At 42.5% G+C, this 25,388-nt stretch overlaps 1 protein-coding gene across 2 annotated transcripts in view; it reads right to left on the bottom strand.

Moving 5' to 3' along the window:
- Nucleotides 1–25,388, bottom strand: part of LARGE1 (LARGE xylosyl- and glucuronyltransferase 1) — a 325,519-nt gene that overhangs the window by 181,323 nt on the left and 118,808 nt on the right. For both annotated transcript variants that reach the window (XM_075210435.1, XM_075210436.1), the window contains exon 3: nucleotides 12,210–12,505. In XM_075210435.1, coding sequence (XP_075066536.1) covers nucleotides 12,210–12,505 — 296 coding nt within the window. The remainder of the gene's footprint in view (nucleotides 1–12,209; nucleotides 12,506–25,388) is intronic.

Genomic DNA, 25,388 nt, shown 5'->3' with positions numbered 1-25,388 from the left:
AATGTTCACTCTTTCAGCTAATAGCAATCTTGCACAGGTTTAAGGAAAAACATTTAGGTTAATGTTTTCATTTATATTTGCATTTTATATTCCTGTGCCTGACTTAACACAGAGCTCTGATTACACCTGTCAGGGAAGGAGCGGGCAGTGTGCTGGCGAGGAAACAGATAGAGCTGCCTTACTGACCGTCCTCTCCAGAAGGTCTGAAATACACATAGGTATCAGCTTAACTCCGTACAAAGACGGTGTTAACTTTTCAGGTGAAAACAATCGAAGGGCCAAAAAGTTAAAAAAAAGTTGGTAAATTGTCCACAAAGAGTTCTTATTCGCTGGAGTTAAGGCTTTACACTGCGTGATAAATAGACCCCTATCCAGTGGTGGAAGTGGGGTGTATACGGGGGTATGTCATACTGTCACTTCTCCTACTGTCTTTATTGTATCACTATCACATTCCAGTCACTCACATTGTCATCATCATCATCACCATTTATTCATATAGCGCCACTAATTTTGCAACGCTGTACAGAGAACTCACTCACATCAGTCCCTGGCCCATTGGAGCTTACAGTCTAAATCCCCTAACATACACACACAGACACACAGACTAGGGTCAATTTGTTAGCAGCCAATTAACCTACTAGTATGTTTTTGGAGTGTGGGAGGAAACAGGAGCACCTGGAGGAAACCAATGCAAACATGGGGAGAACATACAAACTCCACACAGATAAGGCCATGGTCTGGAATTGAACTCATGACCCCAGTGCTGTAAGGCAGAAGTGCTAACCACTGAGCCACCGTGGTGGAAGTGGGGGGTATACGGGGTATGACAGACTGACACTTTTCCTACTGCCTTCTTTGCAACACTATCACATTCCGTCACCTTCTCTCTCTCTCTCTCTCTCTCTCTCGCTATCTCTCTCTCTCTCTCTCTCTCTCTCTCTCTCTATATATATATATATATATATATATATATATATATATATATACATACAGTGGTGGAAGTGGGGGGTATGCGGGGTATGTCATACCACCACTTCTCCTACTGCCTTCATTGTATCACTATCACATTCCATTCATTTATAATCCCACTATTTTTTTCATACTGCAACTTCTAAATTTCCACTTGGACCACTGCCCCTATCTCTTTAGCCATCTCTCAAATTAATCTACTTGACATTCTCCTAACAGATTCATATTGATTCTCAAACCGGGATATTCTGTGGTTTCCTGGCTGCTGAGAGTGAACCAAGCATTGGGTGAGTAACTGAAACACTAATTGTATTTTATTTTTTTCATTAATTGGATCTGAAGGGAGATTAGTATGTATTTTTCAGTGCTGTCTTACTTTTCAAGATATTATTTTTAATTTGGTAGGAAGTTCAAGATTGATTATATTGACAGATTATGTATAGGAGGTTAATATTCATGTGGGGTTTTCTAATGTACTCCTTATTATATATCATTTTTAACACATTTATACACACTGCAGTTTTCTAAAATGCAGTGGCTTTTTTTCCCCAGAAATCAAGCATTTGGAACCCCCCCTACTGTTGCCCCTGAAACCAATACCTTACACAAGCAGCTATAACGGTTTACATGTGTTGCTAATATCATACTTAAATTGCACACACCAATATAACATTATAAATGCATCCATTCCATTGTTAAATATAATCCTTGTTTTGTATTTCACTATACGATGAACCTACTGATACACATAATTAGTATAATTACATTATCACCATAAATCTCAATTATTTATGAAGTCACAGACATTAATCAGGTCATGTCCCGAAAGGACACCTATCTGTCCATTAATTGACTTTTTTTTTTTTATTTAAAATTCATTAGCCTGACCTTGTTAATTAGCCAGGACTGGCCTCTGTGTGTGTGTATTTTTTATTGTAGTACAATAAATGTGTATGTATACAATAATATACATTTTTATATAGTTCTGTCAAATGTATATTGCGCTTAATTGACAAGTACATTTATATCCAAAGGTGTTAACCTATAATTGTGTGTAAGGGATTCTACTTGAATTATCTACAAGTTACTTATGGCTCATGGAACTGAAATTAAATACTTATTCTCACCCCATGGTGAATTAGTTCATAAGGTCTAATGAACATAGTCCTCCGTGAAACCCATCTTATATTCGGATATAGATATATATATATATATATATATATATATATATATATATATATATATATATATATATATATATATATATATATATATATACTCACTAGCTGGTAATTATATTTCATGTTCTAAGCAAATCTATCACTCTCAATCACCTATAACCTATCATTAATTAGGCTCATAAGGACTGAAGAATATATGCATGGACATGCATTCTATTGCGTGTGATACATTTATGACTATGATACTAAATTCATAATTATCTGCTGTGTATTTATCGTGCAAGGCATTTGTTGTATTTACTATCATCTAACATTAATTAGGCCTCTGGAGCCTGAAGAATATCATCAGGAACGCCCAATCCATTGCTGGCAATAAATGTATCTCAGTAGAATAGATTATTACTTATTATCACCTAAAATTAATTAGGCGCCTAGGGACTGAAGAACGTGGACAGCAGTTCCTGGGTCCTCATAATACGGAATTTCCATGTGTAGGATAAACTAGGTAAACAACTGCCGGGACCAGGATGTAACGCAAAGTTCTCTCTGGGTACAGCTGTTTCCCATGCAGGGAGCTCAGCTGCGGTGTTGTTTCCCAGAGCAACGGAGATACACAACTCTGCCTAAGGATATAATTACGTGGCTAAAAAGATTGTAAAGGAACTATAAAAGATATATCAATGTGTTTATAGCTAAAGTTAGATAAGCAACGAACGATGCCATTTTCTGTGAATAAATAGGTTCATAATTCATCAGCTATTTATATAACCCACTAATTCTGCAGCGCTGTAGGGAGAACTCACATCAGTCCCTTCCCCATTGGAGCTTACAGTCTAAATTCCCTAACATAGACATAGAGAGAGAAGAGAGATGAGGGTCAATTTGATAGGTGCCAATTAACCTACTAGTATGTTTTTGGAGTGTGGGAGGAAACCGGAGCTCCCAGAGGAAACCCACACAAACACGGGGAGAACATACAAAGTCCACACAGATAAGGTCATGGTCGGGAATCAAACTCTTGACCCCAGTGCTGAGAGGCAGTAGTGCTAACCACTAAGCCACCGTGCTGTCTCCCTAACTCACATATGTGCTAGAACCAGCCACAAGGGGGTACTGTCTCCCTAACTCACATAAGTACTAGTACTAGCCACTAGGGGGCACTGTCTCCCTAACTCACATAAGTACTAGTACAATCAGGATATCAGGATGGGTTGTTGCAGCACTTGAACCAGTCAGATCAAGAGGAATGCCAGACCTTAACTTAGTAATATTCAGTATTCTTTTTTTAAGTTTTGGTTGAAGGTATCCTTTAAGTCAGCATTTCTTCAAGTGCCCTCATTCGAATAACTCAAAATGTACTCTTGGGAAGTGTGAAAAATATCACCCTACCCAACGCACCCCTCACCGGAGACCCTCGGGCTGCTCCATGCTTCTGTCTTTCCTGGGGCCCCATCGTTCTTCCCCCAGCTTTGTGGGGGGCTGTGTGACGCTTGTGGGGTGTGGACTTGGGACCAATAAGAAGCCTCTATTGAGATAGCAGTTTCTTATCGGACCTCTAGTTATTTTAAAGTGGTGAATAAAAACACAGGGAGAACATACACACAGATAAGGTCATGGTCGGGAATCGAACTCATGAACCCAATTCTGTTAGGCAGAAGAGCTAACCACTAAGCCACTGTGCTGCCCATTCATTAGCAACCATAAACAGGAGATGAAAGAAATGATGATGATGATGATGATAATAATGTTGAGTATTGTTAATGTTAAGTAGTACAACTAGGGCTTTAATGAGTTGGCAACAACGACCTGGTCAAGTAGAGGTTGGAGTTATCACAGGTGAGGCAGTTATTTGGGGCAAACCCCACGGCACAAACCGCCATTTCTAAGCCCGGTTAGGTTAATTTACTGCCAAACTATGCAGGTCCTATGAACTGTAACATAATTAGTGCTACGTTCTCTATGAGGGTCAATCATCACCTTCTAATGAAACTGAACACTCCGCTTTGTTGACTCTGCTCGTTGTACATTTTGTCTGCACCAATCTAAACACAGCGTCCCGATCTTTGATGGTCACCTGTTGAAGAAAGGGTGCATATTGCTGGACAATGGCTGCATCTCCCCATTTTTCCTTTTAGCTGCTCTATTTCTAATAATAATAAAATGATTATTTCAGTAGTAACAGTTCCAATCAGCACCAGCCGGCGTCATGGCTAATGCAGTCAACAGAAATTTGTATTCAGGAGCTGCGAGACCAACCTCTTATTAATGGCTTGCTGCTTTATTGATCAAGTGTTTTATTATTTAACAAGAAATGGCAGGTCCCAGCAACATTAAAACTTCTTAAAGAGCCATTAAGACTTTTAAATACCGATGGGTTTAGCACAAAAAAATAAAGTCTGGGAAATTACTGAGATTTGTTAGAAATTTAATTTACTAATGGGGTTCCCAGAACCTTCTTACAACATAAATGGTAACCTGGAGTTTGTACTATGCACAGATGAAACCCAAACAGCAGGAAGTGTATACTAAGTAAATGCAAAGTCTAACAGCTCAGGTTTTAGCAAAGTATGTTGCCTAGATCAGTGGTGGGAAAGAGAGGGTCTGGGGACCTCACCTGTCCCTCACTGTGGCCAACAGCAATGTCTTATTCTCTTAGTGAGTGGGTTCAGAATATATAACAAAGCTTTCCTCTGCTAAGGTCCATGTGTCACAAAGACATGCTCTGTCCCAGCCTCAGATCACTTATAGCGTTGGGGAGAGCCTCTATAAATCCAGGTATGGGGCTCATACCTTTAAGAGACTGGCTTCGAAGATGAGATGTACAAGGAGTATGGGGTTGTGTTTCGGCGATGGCCAGTGGCTTTGGATCATCATCATCAGTTATTCATATAGCGCCACAAATTCCACAGCACTGTTCAAAGAACTCATTCCCATCAGTCCCTGCCCCATAGTCTAAATTCCCTAACACACACACACACACACACACACACACACACACACACACACACACACACCCAAACTAGGGTCAATTTAGATAGCAGCCAATTAACCTACCAGTATGTTTTTGGATTGTGGGAGGAAACCCACGCAAACACAGGGAGAACATACAAACTCCACACAGATAAGGCCATGGTCGGGAATCGAACTTATGACCCCAGGGCCGTGAGGCAGGAGTGCTAACCACTAGGCCACTGTGCTAGACGTTCAACTGCTCACAGCAAACAGGTAGCAGAGTGAAGCGGAACAGGTTTAACAGAGGGAGGTTTTTATGGAATCGTCTGCTACGCCATCGTTGACGCCCGGCGTGCCTCAGATGCTATATTTAACCAGCACCCCGATCACTGGGGTGTCAGACTATTGAGTGTGAATCATTAGCACCAGTATCCTGCTATGCGCTTACTGATTTCCTGTGTATCAGAACCTCGGCTATACACCACAAATTGTGCCTTCCCCTTCTGTTCACCTGTACAGACAACTGGGGTTTAAATTCTGCTCTGCCTAAACACCTATCAAAACTGTTCCGGTGCACCAGACCTTGGCCTTCACCTTGACCTTGAACTCTGATTTTATCCTAACCCTCCAGATCAGTGGCTCAGTGGTTAGCACTTCTGCCTCTCAGCACTGGGGTCATGAGTTCAATTACCAACCATTGCCTTACCTGTGTGGAGTTTGTATGTTCTCCCCGTGTTTGCGTGGGTTTCCTCAGGGTGCTCCGGTTTCCTCCCACACTCCAAAAACATACTGGTAGGTTAATTGGCTGCTGTCAAAATTGACCCTAGTCTCTCTCTCTGTCTGTCTGTGAGAGTGTGTGTCTATATTAGGGAATTTAGACTGTAAGCTCCAATGGGGCAGGAACTGATGTGAGTTAGTTCTCTGTACGGCGCTGCGGAATTAGTGTCGCTATATAAATAAATGATGATGATGATCCTTGGTTGTAACCGTGACTAGAGTTGCATTGATCAATGCAATCATCTTGACTGCACATTGTAATCAGTCTATTTTATAAATAAAGTACAAAACTGTGACCCTGATCTTATATAGAGGTCAGAACATTGGGAGCAGCTTCCTGCTCTTGTCACCTTTCACTAAGACTGTCTCTAAGTGTCCATCCCGAGTTCTTGCTATTAGCTACGAGTTTCTGACATATAGTGGCCACTGGCCAATAGAATCCAACCTTCAACTTACAATGGGGGATAATTTTTTTTCTACAGAATTCAGATTGTGTTGTTCCAGTGACTTCGGTGTCTTAAGGTCCCAAAGTTGATTACAGTACGTGTGTGATAAAATACAAGTTGTGATGCCGCTGAATATTTGGTATAAGACTAATTTCCTGCATTAGGGCATATTTCACATATAAATTATAACAAATAGCCCGAGTAATACAAGTGCAGCTACTGACAATAATGGGCCAGGTAATGAGTTTGCTCTATTTGCAGCGAGCTCAAAGCACAAAACACAATTTCCTCTCTGGGAAAAGAGTGAAAGGTGCTAAATCAAATATTTCCTTTACTAAAGAACAGCTGTTATCACGGAAATTTACTGTCATCAGTTGCTTTATTTATGTTTGTTTCTTCTGTCATTGACATGAACTGCTTATTATTTTTACATGTTATATCCATCAATTTGAACACAAAAACCAGGCCCTGCCCACTCATGGGAGAATGGGCAAAATGCTTTTTTGTGCTGGAAATAGTAAACATAAAATCCATTTTAATTTGAGGATTGTCTCTATATGGTATAAGGCAAAATAAACACGGTTCCATCTGCCAAGTCCCACACCTCACCTGGCAAGATCCATAGTCCCACCTGCCAAGACCCACAGTCTCCCTGCTAAGAACCACGCCTCAGCTGCCAATACCCACGGTCCATCCTGCCAAGACCAACACCTCAGCTGCCAAGACCCATGGTCCCACCTGCCAAGACACACGGTCCTACCTGCCAAGACCCACGCCTCACCTGCCAAGACCCACGGTCCTACTTGCCAAGACCCATGCCTCACCTGCCAAGACCCAGGGTCCAACCTGCCAAGACCCCCACCTAATCTGACAAGACCAACGCCTCACCTGCCAAGACCCACGGTCCAACCTGCCAAGACCCCCACCTCAGCTGCCAAGACCCATGGTCCGACCTGCCAAGACCCACGGTCTCTCTGCCAAGACCCACGGTCTCCCTGCCAAGACCCATGGTTCCACCTGTTAAGACTGACGCCTCACCTGCCAAGACCCATGGTCCCACCTGCCAAGACCCACCGTCCCACCTCTCAAGACCCACGGTCTCCCTACCAAGACCTGCCGTCCCACCTGCCAAGACCCACGCCTCCCCTGCCAAGACCCACGGTTCCACCTGCCAAGACCCATGCCTCATCTGCCAAGATTCATGGCCCCACCTGCCAAAAAAGTAATGGTCATTAAAAATCAGGCCCTTCATGTCAGCGTAATAACACACAAACAATGTGAAACAAAATAGTGAATAGGGCTGGACACCAATTATTTAAACTCCCTGACTCCCATTTTGTTGTAGACGCTTCTCCTACTTAGTTGTTTTTTGTTTTTTTTTAAATAATGCGTTAATAACGAGACAAACATATGGCTGTTGTTTTAGATCTTAGACTAAAATATTAAAATCCAAAAAATAACTTGTCACGTCAAGAGAACGTCACACAGACTGCACGTGGTCCCAAAGTTCGTGTCCACCCACTCCAAGCCCAATCCCCAATTACCCTCCCTGTAAGGGGACAATCCTTTCGCCACCTATGCTATTCCTCTTATTCAATTATTTTTGCAAAATAGTCGACAACTTAATTCCGCGTGGCTCTCGAGAAACGTTTTCATGATGTGGAGGTCAGTCAAGGTGCCTCCCAGTTGTAAGGAGAGGAGGACATTTCTGACGAGGTGCGCGGCGGAATTGTGTAAATGCCGCACTAACGTCCAACCTTCTATTACTGAAGCATCACACTGCTCGGTTTAGCCCAAATAATCCCTCTCCACCGCTTTACCGTATTATAGTAATCTCGCTCTGCAAAATTAAATCTCATTTCTTCGCTGCTCTGCGAAATAAGCTTCTCGGGTGTGCCTACTCCGTACTCTGCAAGGAACGCCTTCACCCTGCCCAAACTTCCCCCAATGCCTGTGAAACGAATGCTGCCATCTTGCTCTGTCTACATATGCACCCTTGTACAAATTGAGGCACTTAGTGGATACAAATCTGTGAGTGATATTCAACCAAGATGGGCCTTGTCATGTCAAGCAGAAGAGCATTCTGGGAGGAAGGTAGAAACAGGGCTGCCAATAGGAACTGCGCAGAATTCCCCGTACATGCTGTGCACGCATCTTTGGCACAAGCAACATAGTCAACAAGTTAATTCCGCATGGCACTCGTTTCTTGAGTGCCAAGCGCGTTTTGGTTTTTTTCGATTTCCAAAACATTTTTAAATGTTATTTTTTTTTTTTTATATCAGGAAGAGTCTTTTCAAATAAAAAACTATATTAAATGTGTGAAAAAAAACTCAGCAACATACTTTACATAAGAAAAATGTAAAATAAATCAGTTATTATATTACAAAAAGTAAACTTAAATTGTCATTTTTTTCCCCACACAGACAGTTTTGAAAGCAACCATTAGAATCATCTGTATCCAGCAGAGCGTATAGAATGTTGATGTGACCTGCCTATTATGCAGGGTCCCTGAGCACACTCCGCACTGCGGCCCCTTAAATCGAAACAGTTCCTTTTTAGTGGCCCTATGTACAAGTACTAAGAGGTGTCAGAACGGTCTCGAGTCGGTAATGGGATGTGAGAGGACATACAGACACCCTCCTCCACAGCACTACCCCTTCCTATAAGGCTTGACAGATATACGCCTGTACCAGTGCACTGAGGCTTGAGCGAAATGTGTACAGCAGCATAAGTAAATGTCACACAGCTCTCTCAGCCCGCGTGGCTGTCTGAGATGCAGACTGGGACTATCCTGTCTTGTTTTTTTCTTTCAATAAAAATAAGGGTCTTGAATGGTTTCCATTTCCCCTACCACAACGCTTCACCTGCCAAAAGCCAATTATACTCTAAATTACTACATTACACAATAAAAAGGTCAATACGTTGTTTGCCATGCATGAAACAGTAGGAGAGAAAAAAAAATATATGAATATTCTGAAGGAGAATTTCCTCCCGTCTCCCAACCCAAGAGACATGCCTGACTCGCGCTGTCAATCTGAGTTTCACGGCCCATTTGAACCGAGCACCAGGCTCTCTAGAGATTCTTATGTTTAAACACAGCGCAGTCAGCACAGGGGTAAACAAACCGCTAACCCGTTAGATGCCGGAAGGAGGGAACGTAACATGCAGGAATTTCATTGTCCCTTATTTATGTAATGTTAGAGTACTATGCAAAACAGTAAGTGATTATTCGTTCACATCAGTCCACTGAAGCTTACAATTTAATTCACTACTACAGGCACACACACACACTAGGGTCAATTTAGTCCACTGCCACTTAGGTTAGCAGTATGTTTTTGAAGCATTAGAGTTAAGCGGAGCACCTGGAGGAAAACCGCTCAAACGAGTGGAGAACATATAAATTCCACATAGATAGGGCTCTGGTTGGAAATGAACCCAAGGTCACGGCGCGGTAAGGCAGCAATCCTAACCACTTGTTCCATTTGTGATAATGGGGAATAAACAGTATTAGTACAACAATAATGATTCCGGGGAAAATGTATCTTTTGTACAGTAATATGCATTGAAGAAAATAACTGCACAGCAATACACCTTGAAAAGGAAACATCTTTTGTGCGGTAATGTGTTTTGAAATGCATTTAATGGGACTTTGGTTTGAGTATTCCAGGTTAAGTGTTGTGTACACATCTACTGACTTTAAGTGTACATAGTCGCGCCGACCTTAGTGTTTTATACGCACTTTGTATTTGCTCAACAGAAAGTGAAAAGATAATAAGTAAATGTCCGGAAATACCTGTAATTAAATTCATTGTGTATTCCAAACAGTGGTGACGTCTGAGTATTTTTTATGAAGGACATATCATATATGTTATAGCTCAAGGGCTGGATGATAACAAAATCAATTATTTGGCTTGGGACATTTTCATGTGTTATGGTACCCCAACATAGCAAATGCAATGTTGCATTGCTGCAGAGTGACCAATCTGGAGGCACTCCGGAGCACATTACTCTTTGAATTGGACTTGCCCCTTTGGATTACTTTTTTTTCATGTAAAGAATATGAACAAATTGTAAATAGCAAACGAAAAACATACTTATGCTACTATTGTTTAACTTGCATTGTGAATGGTCTGCTCTGATTGGCTACCGGCTGCTCTAGCTCTGTGTTATATTCTGCTCTGATTGGCTACATGTTTGTTCAATCTCTGTGAATGTTCCTCTGTTATTGGCTGCACTAGCCCTGTGACTGTTCTAATGCTCTGATTGAATACATGTTGGTCAATCTTTTAGAATGTTCTGCTGTTATTGGCTGCGCCAGCCCTGGGATTGTTGTAATGCTCTGATTGGCCATATGTTGGTCTACCTTTGTGAATGTTTTGATTGGCTACAAGGTGATCCATTCCTGTAAAAAAATGTAATTATCTGGCTACAAGTTGGTCTAGCTCTGTAAAAATGAATGTTTTAATATTCTGGTTAGGTACTGGCTGGTTGTGTGTGTGTTAGGGAATTTAGACTGCAAGCCCCAATGGGGCAGGGACTGATGTGAGTGAGTTCTCTGTACAGCGCTGCGGAAATAGTGGTGCTATATAAATAAATGGCGATGATGATGATGGTTCTAGCATCAACCACGTCAAAGCCACTTAGGTCCTCACAAATGAGATGTGCACACTTGTCAATATTTTTATGTCTCCACTTCTGGGGGGGGATTGTTGCTAAGAATTGTATAATTTTGCCCACTCCCCCCCCCCCCCTCTGACGCAATCCTGCAATCCCGTCATTTTAATGTGGAGCGGGGCCAAAACGCAGCAGGTTGTAACAAATCACATCATGGAGACCCCAATCCATCAGGATGCGGAAGAATCCTTAACTCTCCTGGTTTTCAGCGCTCTGTCCCGCCTTCCTGCCCGCGGACAGCTTTGTCCCATTCATTGCTGCGCTGCATGACATTGCATTGAAAGGGTGTTTTGAAGGTGGCTGGGGCGTGCCAGTGCTCAGAAGTGCTTAACATGTCCCCTCAGGGGTGGGGAGTTGGGTGGATGGCCACACCCACTTCATGTGTAGCCACACCGTTTCTACTGCAAAGCAGCAGCGCTGACACAGTGTACTGATTCCCCAAAAAGTTGTGCCATATGCAAATGTGTTTTTATTTCTACACTTTAATAGGAGAATGAGAGAATATGGTTAAAAAGGCATGCATACCATTTTTTGTACAATTACCCATGTACAAGATTTCATTAATGTCCTTATTGTCCAGAGCTATTGCTGTGGCAACAGAAGAAATCACTACGGAGGAATCTGAAAATGTTCTTGAAAATGTTCTATTCAATTTTACCCCATATTCTATAAATAAAATGTCTTTATTTGGAATGTAAAGAGGTCATTTACAATCCTTAGGTAATTTTTTCAGTGCTGCCCTAGGAAATTAGACATAATTACAATTGTTCTCTGCTCTCTGCTAACAAAAATCTTATTTTACGTGGATCAGATGGAAAAAAAACGAACTAATAAAAGGTGACTACATAATGTATATTTTATAAAAGTGAGGTGTTATTGACCATACCTAACATTATAAAATGTGGAATACACAGGATAACAATCCTACAGACAATACAAGGCAACATTCCGCCCATATTAGTTACATCTGAATCGCCACCTCGTTCTGCTCCTTTAGTAATGGAAAGTAAATTCAATTATAGGCTGTAGAGGAAAAGAACGTTTTACCATAATGATCACAGTGTTACGGGAAAGGTTTAACTCATTAAATGCCTCTTTTCCTAAAATTCAGGTCCTTAATGCACTTAACGAGTAAAATAATTTAATTTACTGAACGTAACCATTTTTTTTTCTCCTGAAAAGCCAATTAGCGGCGGACATTGACACGCACCTCACACTTCTCCACCGCCGGCTGCTGGCCACACTCCGAGCTGTTACCGGCCACGATTCCCGCCCGCAGGCTCTCGCTGTCTCCCGTCCCCTCCTCCATGGAGTAGGTTTTGGAGCGGTTGCCGTGGCGGTGTGAGGTGCTCCGGCTTTGCGCCAGGTTGAGCTGCTTGCGAAGGGCGCGGTTCTCTTCCTCCACTTCTCGCACGCGCACCTCCAGACTCTCCCGCTGGCTTGAGGCTGAGTAGCGTGGACTGTGAGGCTGGGCGTCCAGCGGAGACAGAGAGACGGACTTCCCATCTGCGAACAAAGCGGAGAATTTAAGCCGTGAACACTGGAGAACGTAAACGCACAAAAAGTCAACGTAACGCTTGTTTTTTTCATATCTATAATTTAGAACAGCGGAAAATGTCTTTTTTCAAGGTAAAATGTAATAAAATAATTAAGGGTACATGTATCAAACCTTCTAAAAAAGTAAAATTGAACATGTTGCCAAAGCAACCAATCAGAATCTAGCTATCATTTTCTAGAATGTGCTAGATAAATGATAGCTAGACTCTGATTGGTTGAACACTGAGTGAGCTGGGGTGTGAAGATGCAATTTGCAGCATCATACATCATGCCCCATCAATTGATGGTAAAATGTGTCATTAAGTCCCGCCCACACCTTGTTTTCACTCCTCCTGGGAGGGGCTATAAAAAGTAGTTAAATATGCAGTTAGTGTAAATTACACACAGTATGAATATTTATGAGCTGTATAATATCCTCTCGGAAACCTTTAGCAATGCCACTGTTCCGGAGCCAGAGGTAAGTTTGGAATTAATAATGTTTTTACAGACTGAACGCAAGTTAAAATATAGCTGTTAGGACATTAGATGCTTGTACAAATCAATATAATTAGTTTTATTTTCCTTTACTAAGTAATAATTTAGCAAAATGAGGATCAACCCTAAGTTTTTATTTTTGGGCAAACATCTTGTCTATAGTTTAACAAGCAACATGATACACTTCATTCCGTACACAGGTTTCACTCTTCCCCTTCCCCACAGATTCCCCAATTCCATTAACTTTGCTGAATTAAATAATTGATGTCAATAACAACTACAAGGGGGATTCACAAACGCCAAAGGGGAAAAAAAAATAAATCAGGGCTGGCCTTAATGCATGTTTTAGGATGAGCGTTAAATAAATAGTTTGTCCTATGGCTTTGTGAATAAAAAAAAATGTAAAAGTCATTCTTAGAGACTTAGAGGCTGTATTGTGATACATATTGGTTCAGATTGCAAATTGGCTGCCTCCGGTATGTACACTCCAAGCGGCGGTTTAGAAATTTGTCGTCATTTATTTTAAAAACAGCAATTTTATTAAAGACAACACCGATGGGCTTTGTCTTTAATAAAATTGTCTTTTAAAAAAAATGATGCAGATTGATAAATATACCCCTTAGCTTCCTATTGTTGCAAGCGTTTGCAGACATGTTTTATGCTGGTAGGTTCACGATTCATGGCATGTACGCAAGAAAACAAAGGAAAAAGCAAACACATTCTGCAAGATATATGGTGGCAAGACAATAAAATGTTACTATCTGAATACATATACCCGCAACTAGCTGTTTAAATATGATTAATGGTTTATGCTATATATATATATATCACTGCAATCGCCAGCACACATATTTTTTAAAGTTGCACTTATTCAAACTCAGCTCTCTCAAAATAAAAAAAAAGAATAAAAAAAAGCACTTAAAGTCCAAAGGAAAAAAACAAGACAATAAGTTTCTTATCGGTTGTAAATTCATTCCCTGGCCTCTTAAAACCAGCATGGCAGAAATCAGCTCCTTCAAGCCTCCTTGTGATCTCGGCGGAGTATCGCCGTTACTGAAGCCAGGTCCATTAATTAAGGCCACTAGCGGGTTGGTAATTAAGGCTGTGCCTCTGAAAAGACTCCGCTCTTTTAATTTGGCTGTTTGCTGCTTAATTGATCTGTTAATTAAAAGCACGGGCCATAGTTGCTCGTTTAACGTCTGTATGTCCCTAAATGTCTGATTTTCAGATGAAGGTTTACACTCTTACTGTGCCAGCAGGCTAGAGAGGCAGATGCATTGTGGGTACATTGACTGAGCTAGCATCAACCTTGCTGCAACCTTTCCTTCGACCCCGTCAGCTAATTGTGGAGACAGCTAGACCAGGTCTCAGCTCTAAAATGCAATTGTCCTATTTAAATAGTGGCAGTAATAATTACAAAAATATATGTAACAGGGTAGAAACCTTACATATCTATCTATCTATCTATCTATCTATCTATCTATCTATCTATCTATCTATCTATCTATCATCATGATCAACATGTATTTATATAGCGTCAGCAAATTCAATAGCGCTTTACAATTGGGAACAAACATTAATAAAACAATACTGGGTAATACAGACAGACAGAGAGGTAAGAGAACCCTGCTCGCAAGCTTACAATCTATAGGACAATGGGAGTTTGAAACACAAGGGCACGTGCTACATATATTACACATTGGACCAGCTAAAATCTATCTATCTATCTATTTATCTATCGATCTAAAATCTATCTATCTATCTAATATCTATCTATCTATCTATCTATCTATCTATCTATCATTAAGCCACTTATCTATTGCGGGGGCAAGAACCCGGGAGGTTGCCCTGCTCTTCCGGGAGGTCGCCCAGAAATGCGAGAGTTTCCCGGACAATCTGGGAGAGTAGGCAACTATGCGTTAAAGAAAAGCAGCTAATGAATCTCTAGAGACTGAAGTGTCTTTTAAATTTCTGTCTCCATTACTGAAGTCATGTTGTCTTACCGGTCAGTCTTTGATTAAATCTTGGTCTCCATGAAAATGGCCACCTCCATAGGCATCAATACATGAGCATAGGACACAATTTCTGAACTGTGTCATAATGCTACAGATGGTGAAGCCAACCACGTCTTGTACTGGCTCAGCATCAGGGAGAATGCCAGACTCTTCAGTGAGGGAGATCACCCCTATTTCACCCCTATTTCAGGGAGTCTCCCTGACAGTCAGGAAGAGTTGGCAAGTATGGACTATCTATCTATCTATCTAATCTCCATCTCATATCTATATATCTCATCTCGATCTCATATCGATCTATCTATCTATCTATCTATCTATCTATCTATCTATCTATCTATCTATCTATTATCTATTCACCTATCTATCTATCAATCAATCTATCTCAAATCTACTTATCTATCTATCTATCTATCTAATCTCCATCTCATATCTATATATCTCATCTCAATCTCATCTCGATCTATCTATCTACCTACCTATCTATCTAATGTCTATCTATCTATCTATCTATCTAATCTCCATCTCATATCTATATATCTCATCTCGATCTCATATCGATCTATCTATCTATCTATCTATCTATCTATCTACCTATCTTATGTCTATCTATCTAGTATCTATCTATCTATCTATTGCTCTCATCTCCATCTCATATATATCTATAACATCTCCATGGTGTGTTAGTGGTTAGCAGTTCTGCCAATCAGCACTGGGGTCATGAGTTTGATTCCCGACATTGGCCTTATCTGTGTGGAGTTTGTATGTTCTCCCCGTGTTTGCATGGGTTTCCTCCCACACTCCAAAAACATACTGGTAGGTTAATTGGTTGCTATCAAAAATTAACCTTAGTCTCTACCTGTCTTTGTGTGTGTGTTAGGGAATTTAGACTTTAAGCTCCAATGGGGCAGGGACTGATGTGAGTTATCTGCACAGCGCTGCAGAATTGGTGGTGCTATATAAATAGATGATATTTATGATGATCTCATATCTCTATATCTATCTATTCTCCGTCTCATATCTGTCTGTCTACCTATCTATCGTTATTGTATATATTGGGTTAATATAAAAATGAAAAGACAAACCTAAGAACAGTCCAGAGGGAGCGTCTGTATAATGTCCAGGGCTGTGAAATATTTGACATCAGTGATTTGTCCGTTCCATCAGCAGAGGAGGACGCTGCGTCCTGCACACACTTCCCACTTTCATTCCATTTATCTTTATAATGCAACAGATATGAGGGAAGAAGCTTTATCTCCCAAATTAACACTAAGGTGATATTTTACCATCTAGAGATAGAAAGAGCCTCAGATCCATCAGAGGCAGAGAGGAAAGATGCCTCAGGGTCATTGGGGAATTTGGATAGCAGTGTGTAGGTTTGCTGAGATAATGAAGATTACTTTGTTATCGAGTTGTGATGGGAATAACAAAGATGACTAAACGCCATGCGAGGTGAAGGTAAAAGCGTCAGATCTACCATGTCACTGTACCGCACCCAGAGCAGAGAGTACATTACCAACATCTGCACCAAACAGACCTTTCTTCTATGAAGATCACTTACCCATCATGCACTTGTTTTTCTTACTAAGCTGTTTATTTGATGTTTTACGAATTCTTTTATGCTATGTTCACTGACAATTTCAGTTCTGTGCGTGTGTACTCTGAGCCGCCTCTTACACAATGTGTGTTGCAGAACTGTCAGAGCCGCTATATAAATAAATGGTGATGATGATGAACTGTACAGAGTGATTGTATTTCTCCCTGCACCACTTTCAAAGTGCTGGAAAAGTCAATCAATCATGCAGCATTTCCAACATGAGCCATGTGACAGAAGTGGGTTGGATGAGTAATTATACAGTGATTAACACACAAGCAATTGTTGAGAAAATCAGCTATTCAACTGTGCCCCTTCCTCTCTTCTATCATCATCATCATCATCAGCATTTACATAAATAAATATATTTTGTCATTCACTTTAGTCCCATTGGAGCTTACAGTCTAAAATCCCTAACACACAGATAGAGAGACACACCCAGACTAGTGGCATTTCTTACCACCAGCCAATTAACCTACCAGTATGTTTTTGGAGTGTGGGAGGAAACTGGAGCATCCGGAGGAAACCCACGCAAACACGGGGAGAACATATAAACTCCACATAAGGACGGGTATTAAACTCATGACGCCAGCACAGTGAGGCAGAATTGATAACCACTGAGAGATTGCTGCCTTTATACTGCCCTCATCATACATCTAATCCAGCCTGTGCCCCGTCATACATCTAATCCATCCTGTGCCCCTGCCATACATCGAGTCCATCCTGTGCCCCATCATACATCTAATCCAGCCTGTGCCCCCATCATACATCTAATCCAGCATGTGCCCCCATCATACATCTAATCCAGCCTGTGCCCCCGTCATACATCTAATCCAGCATGTGCCCACATCATACATCTAATCCAGCCTGTGCCCCGTCATACATCTAATCCATCCTGTGCCCCGTCATACATCTAATCCATTCTGTGCCCCCCGTCATACATCGAGTCCAGTCTGTGCTCACATCATACATCTAATCCATCCTGTGCCCCGCCATACATCTAATCCAGCCCGTGCCCCGTCATACATCTAATCCATCCTGTGCCCCGTCATACATCTAATCCATCCTGTGCCCCTGCCATACATCTAATCCATCCTGTGCCCCGTCATACATCTAATCCATTCTGTGCCCCCGTCATACATCGAGTCCAGTCTGTGCCCCGTCATACATCTAATCCATCCTGTGCCCCCGTCATACATCTAATCCAGCCTGTGCCCTCGTCATACATCTAATCCAGCCTGTGCCCCCATCATACATCTAATCCAGCCTGTGTCCCGTCATACATCTAATCCAGCCTGTGCCCTCGTTATACATCTAATCCATCCTGTGCCCCGTCATACATCTAATCCATCCTGTGCCCCATCATACATCTAATCCATCCTGTGCCCCATCATACATCTAATCCAGCCTGTGCCCCCATCATACATCTAATCCAGCCAGTGCCCTCGTCATACATCTAATCCAGCCTGTGCCCCGTCATACATCTAATCCATCCTGTGCCCTCGTCATACATCTAATCCATCCTGTGCCCCGTCATACATCTAATCCATCCTGTGCCCCATCATACATCTAATCCAGCCTGTGCCCCCATCATACATCTAATCCAGCCTGTGCCCTCGTCATACATCTAATCCAGCCTGTGCCCCCGTCATACATCTAATCCAGCCTGTGCCCCGTCATACATCTAATCCAGCCTGTGCCCTCGTCATACATCTAATCCAGCCTGTGCCCCGTCATACATCTAATCCAGCCTGTGCCCCCGTCATACATCTAATCCAGCCTGTGCCCCATCATACATCTAATCCAGCCTGTGCCCCTGTCATACATCTAATCCAGCCTGTGCCCCATCATACATCTAATCCATCCTGTGCCCCCGTCATACATCTAATCCATCATGTGTCCCCGTCATACATCTAATCCATCATGTGCCCCCGTCATGCATGTAATCCATCATGTGCCCCCGTCATACATCTAATCCATCATGTGCCAACATCATACATCTAATCCAGCCTGTGCCCCCGTCATACATCTAATCCAGCCTGTGCCCCCATCATACATCTAATCCATCCTGTGCCCCCGTCATACATCTAATCCATCCTGTGTCCCGTCATATATCTAATCCAACCTGTGTCCCCGTCATACATCTAATCCATCCTGTGCCAACATCATACATCTAATCCATCCTGTGCCCCCGTCATACATCTAATCCATCATGTGCCCCCGTCATACATCTAATCCATCCTGTGCCAACATCATACATCTAATCCAGCCTGTGCCCCCATCATACATCTAATCCATCATGTGCCCCCGTCATACATCTAATCCATCCTGTGCCAACATCATACATCTAATCCATCCTGTGCCCCCGTCATACATCTAATCCATCATGTGCCCCCGTCATACATCTAATCCATCCTGTGCCAACATCATACATCTAATCCAGCCTGTGCCCCATCATACATCTAATCCATCCTGTGCCCCGTCATACATCTAATTCATCATGTGCCCCCGTCATACATCTAATCCATCATGTGCCCCCGTCATACATCTAATCCAGCCTGTGCCCCCATCATACATCTAATCCATCCTGTGCCCCATCATACATCTAATCCATCCTGTGCCCCCGTCATACATCTAATCCATCCTGTGCCCCCATCACATGTCTAATCCATCCTGTGCCCCCGTCGTACATCTAATCCAGCCTGTGCCTCCATCATACATCTAATCCAGCCTGTGCCCCGTCATACATATAATCCAGACTGTGCACCTATCATACATCTAATCCATCCTGTGCCCCGTCATACATCTAATTCATCCTGTGCCCCCGTCATACATCTAATCCATCATGTGCCCCCGTCATACATCTAATCCAGCATGTGCCCCCATCATACATCTAATCCATCCTGTGCCCCATCATACATCTAATCCATCCTGTGCCCCCGTCATACATCTAATCCATCCTGTGCCCCCATCACATGTCTAATCCATCCTGTGCCCCCGTCGTACATCTAATCCAGCCTGTGCCTCCATCATACATCTAATCCAGCCTGTGCCCCGTCATACATATAATCCAGACTGTGCACCTATCATACATCTAATCCAGCCTGTGCCCCCGTCATACATATAATCCATCCTGTGCCCCAGTCATACATCTAATCCATCCTGTGCCCCCGTCATACATCTAATCCATCCTGTGTCCCCGTCCTACATCGAACCCAGCCTGTGCCCCATCTTGTCCACATATCATATAATGTCATTCAGTATCCCATTAAACCTATAACGCCAGCCAGTGCCCTTATCATACAGTACATCAAATCCAGTCCTTGCGCCATCACAACTATGATGCCAACCCATGAGCTACTGCACTTATATTACCAGCCTGTGTATGTAATCTTCTAATGGTTTCTGGTATGTGGGAGGAGCAGACCCTATATGAGAGGGGGACATGTTAGGTTCTTAGTCACCATTGCAACCTAGATCTACCCATCTCTGCGTTAATCTAATGTGATTTCTTGCTATCAAAAGGATCACAGCTTTGCTGAAAAGGGGTGTGGCAGTCTGTAAAAAGGTGTGGTGATTAGAGGTGTGGCCTCATTTCTCCCAATCAGTAATATTGGGAGGTATGTCGCTGCAATGCACAATAAAAGCATCATGTTTATAGATATGATGTCAGTTGAGAATATATGTAGTTGTGTAGGCCACATCTCCCACATGCAAAACTGGGTCAAACCAAGCCACGCCTCTGACCCACCCACATCCTTGCTGACCCGCCTACTTTTGGATGAAACCCCATCCACTTTTGTGTAACTTCCACATCCTTCCGTGGTCTTCTAATCAAATTTCATGGTCCCAACAAAATCAGGACAGTTGTAAGGTATGGTGGAGACGAAAGGTGCGCTTTAAGCCACAGTCACGGGGCAAATCAAGCGGTCTTACCCGGTCTTACAGACTTACCTGAAAACCGGAGCTCCAGATGTCCGACGGCGGCGGCATGCTGACCGCCAGTGATTCCGAAGACCCAGCTGTCCGACACTTCAGTGTGACGTCAGTGAGACTTAAATCAATGTTAATTTAAAGCGGCAATGTCAGGACCCCGCAGGTTAAGTGTTTAAACACTTAAACTGTGGGGTCCACACATTGCCAATTTAAATAAACCTACATCTAAGTCGCGCTGACGTCACACTGAAGTGCGGGACAGCTGGATCTTTCGGATTCTATGGCTGTCAGCATGCCAATGCCAATCAGATTTGTTTTGTAGGTGTAAACCTTGTCGGAGTTCTCGTAATTAGTAAACCGTACCCAACCCAGTATAAACATATATGTTTCATAGGGGGGAATTCAACTGGCCGCGTTACGGGTGAAAATAACTCGGCCTGCACATTATTACCATTATTACGTTAATAATACGCTTTATTACCGTTATTACGGTAGTTTCAACACCGGCTTTATCAGAAAGCCAGGTTAAAACTACCGTAATAACGGTAATAGTTTGAACGCCGTGGAAATTCGGGGGGAATTGAATTCCCCCCATATAGTCGCAAAGTCGCACTCACTAGGGGTGGTCGGTGATAACTTTTACATTAAACCTCAGAACTACCTACCACCTCTTGTTCTATTACACTTGGAAACCTGTAACTGCTCTGGGGAAGCATGGCTACCCTCCAACCAGTCGGTTATGGGTGTCTCTGGGTAATTCCATATTTATTATGCATAAGGACCCTACCTCAGCACAACCTGTCAAACGAAATATGGTTCCTGTAGCTGACTTCGGCCTGGAAGCAAATTCTACCCATCGACTTGTTTGGAACCACTGTAAAAAAAAAATCAATGTGTTCTCAACCTTCGTAACATGAATGTGGTTATAAAAAAAAGATTATTGAGCGAATGTCTAATTTTTATGGTTTCTAAGAACCCGGCTCACAGGCATCCAGAAGTGGATAATGTATGTGTCATACACAGAAGAAAAACGGCCTCTCTGACTGAAGTAACTATTATAGAAAATATACTTATAGGCTGAAGGACCAGTAAAAGGCATGCATGGATCTCAACAAGAAACCAAGAATGAAGAAGTTTGCATGCTGAATTTATGCTACACTTTAAAATTTGGAGACTAATCAATTATTTACACATATTTAATTTGCTCCAAAAGTAAAAATGCATATATGGTATTGAGCAATGTCTTCTGGTTACAAGTCAGAAAAGTTCCATTTTGTTTCACGAGCCGCGGTGGTGCCAAGCGGCCGCCACTCACTTACCAGCCGCATCCCGGCCGTCACCATGACGATCGGGACATTACTTCCTATGCCATCGTCATGACCGTCTCCTAGGCAACAGTTGGGACTTTGGTTATGCTATAAGTTCTGCGTCCTGGCATTAGGTGGCAGATAAATTTATTAAAAATTTCTCACTAGAACTTAGGAGCGTTCCTAATTAATAACCATCCTCCTGTGGCTGATTCCAGGGCTGTTGCCCTGACTCTTGATTGGATGCCTGGATTATTTAAGGCAGGGAGGGCTTAGCCACCCTGCCAGTTAAGAGCGTTCAGTTCTGTCGTTTTGCCTGACCTACTCATTTAGATCTCTGTATACTGTTTAATTTAAGTGTATGACCCTTGGCTTGTTTTTGGACTTTGATTGTATTCTGATTGCCCTGACCTCTGGCTTGTTATTCGGATATTCCAGTTAACTGCAAGCCCTGACCCTTAACCTGTTTTCTGACCTTATTACCTGTTACGGACCCCTGACGTCAGCCTTCTGCTGATTAACCGCTATCATCCTCATCATCATCAGCTATTTTTATATAGCGCTACTAATTCCGCAGCGCTGTACAGAGAACTCACATCAGTCCCTGCCCCATTGGAGCTTATAGTCTAAATTCCCTAACACACACACAGACAGAGAGAGAGACAGAGACTAAGGGCAATTTGATAGCAGCCAATTACTAGTATGTTTTTGGAATATGGGAGGAAACCGGAGCACCTGGAGGAAACCCACGCAAACACGGGGAGAACATACAAACTCCATACAGATAAGACCAACATGCTGCTCACTGCCTCCTATTTCCTGCTGTGCTATGGTCACCAATGATACTGCTACGCTAGGGCTTAAGACCTGGGGGCATCTGAGTACCTGCGAGCGTATAAAGCTCTGCGGGAAAGGCGGCTGCTAAATGTGAAGACCTTCTAAAAGTTTATCCTGGTAACCGTGAGCCGTAACATTCTGCAGAGAATAATAGTTCAGTGCATCATACCATATTTCTATGAATATATGTGTAATCCGCTCTAGGTCCACCCAGAATGCGCCTCGGAACACCAGCTAGCTGCAGATACCGATTGCTTTCAAGTATGCACTACCACTCAAAAACAGAGTGCCTCCCCCTAACTGTAGGACCAGGCGTTTTTTTACCGTGACCCTGCCCATTAAGTTATATAGAACAAGCAAATCTATTTCAGTTATCACCTTTATACTGCGATAAATGGAGGTGTAAACTGTAACCAATCACAAGCTGCAATCTCTTGATCACCCCCAGATAATTAATAGGACCCTAAATGTGATAGGATGACTGAGCTGATCTTGTGTAGAATGATTAGAAACCTTTAGAAACAAACATCCCTTCATCTCTCAGTGAACCAGTGAAGGATTAGGTTGCAGTATAAAGGTTTCAAGATCTAACTTTCTATTCAAGGCCTTTAAGTCAATCATCATCTTAACCGCTGTTCTGAACCTTGCTAGATATCTGCACTGCTAGAAAAGCTTTAATTAATCAAACGAGCTATCGTTTAGAAACATCACTTTGCCAATGCGGGTATTGAGTCTGAGAATCTGTCTGTCGATCTGGGCATCCATTCTAAATACCACAGCGCCAATACATACATCAATCTTAGAAGCCTGTTATCCAACGTCGCTCTGTTCAGAAATGTGTTCATTATTGAAATAATCAATTGCAAATACTGCACGGTAAAGGGCATTTCAAGAAGAGCAAAATACTTGACAAAATGCAGACGAATAAGCTGAAACGGTCGATAGCAGTGGGCGAGAGATTACAGGTAACAAGGTTCCATATAATCACAAAGATATTAAACGAGAATTCCAGGCAGGGGTTAACCCTAAACCCAAACCCAAACCATTGCCCCGACTCTGTCCAATCAGCTATTGCCTATCCATAGAACAGATATTGGGTAGTATGCTAAGTTTTCCAAGGTTAACAATCAGTGGTAAGGATGAGTTTCGATAGAACTACAGGGCATTCAGGCATGGGGACCCCTCAAATCCATTACATGGAGATTTTTATTTAAAAATTTTAATTTTTAGAGTTAAAGCTTAACTTCTGCCTTAAATTACTCTTTAACCTCTATCATGCAGATTGCCCCATCCACAGAAGGCTGTAAATGAGATGGCACATCCCATACTTCTCATTGATTGGCTACATAAATCAGGAGGTCACGCACAATGGAGAGACCAGGGTACCGTGGCTAGACTTGAGTTAAATTGATGTGGATAACGCATCTCTAAATGAAAGATCATTCATCCTGCTTGCCCTTTTTAGAAAACATTTACATGTGACACATAAACATCACAAATGTTCAGGGATTGTTCGGAGGCTAACAGACACACACCGGAGACAACATAAATGCGAAAATAAACAGCCGGAGATTCACAATGGGAGCCCTTTCCGCAGATAAATCAGGATTTTGTGGCAGTTGTACAGATGGGAGTGTCTGATGAATAGACTCCAGTGACAATAAGGGAACGCATCCAGCATGTTGACCAGTGTGAAGCTGTCAGGAGACATCCAGATAGGAGACAGTGAAACTGAAGTGCGAACCGGGGCGACATGCTCAGAGATGCAATGTACCCAGCAAGATGCCAGTGTGTTGCTGTGTCATGCCAGTGTAGCACGTGATGGGGCATGCACTGTATACTGACAGGATTACCTATGAAACATAAAAGGACAAACAGGGTCTTTTCCCCAAATGTCCTACCTCCAGTGCAAATGTAATTTTTGCATGGTTTTTTTTTGCAAATGTGCCCCATTTTTTACAGAGGGTATAGATTATACGCCTGTGCAGGCGTATTTTGCATTTTCAGGTGAGAGAAGTTGAGCAGATAAAGGTGCATTATTATTATTATCCTTTATTTATGAGGCGCCACAAGATTTCCGCAGCGCAGTACATAATACAAACCGTAGACTAGACGGGGTGAAACAGTACAGAACAATAAACAAATAATACCAAGACTTCGGAAAATCCAGGTATGGCTACTGCAGTGAAGTTGGAGCAGAAGAATAGGTATAGAGACAGGAGGGAAGAGGGTCCTGCTCAAAAGAGCTTACATCCTAAGTGGAGGGCAATGAGACGGCAGGCACAGAAGGGAGTCAATTAAGGGGATACAGCTTGGGTGGATTGAAGAAAGGGGACGGGAGGAGAGAGGAGATAAGCCCAAGCGGAGGAGATAAGAAAGGGTTAGGTGGATGGCTGGTAGGCTTTAAAGAACAGGTGAGTTTTAAGTGCCCGTTTAAAGGAGCACAGCTTAGGGGACAGATGTATGGAGCGAGGGAGGTTGTGCCAGTGAAGGGGGGCAGCACAGGAGAAATCTTGGATTCTGGAGTTGGATGAGGTGATCAGAGTGGAGGAGAGGCAACAGTCATTGGCCAAGCACAGGGAGTGTGAATGGAGAGGAGGTTAGAGATATAGGGGCAGTAGACTGGGAGAGAGCCTTATAGGTGATGGTGAGATGTTTGAAAAGGATTCTGT

Source organism: Mixophyes fleayi, chromosome 4, assembly GCF_038048845.1.
Source record: "Mixophyes fleayi isolate aMixFle1 chromosome 4, aMixFle1.hap1, whole genome shotgun sequence".
NCBI lineage: Eukaryota > Metazoa > Chordata > Amphibia > Anura > Limnodynastidae > Mixophyes > Mixophyes fleayi.
Note: the sequence above shows the minus strand (reverse complement) of the source record. Positions and strands in the feature narration are given on the sequence as shown.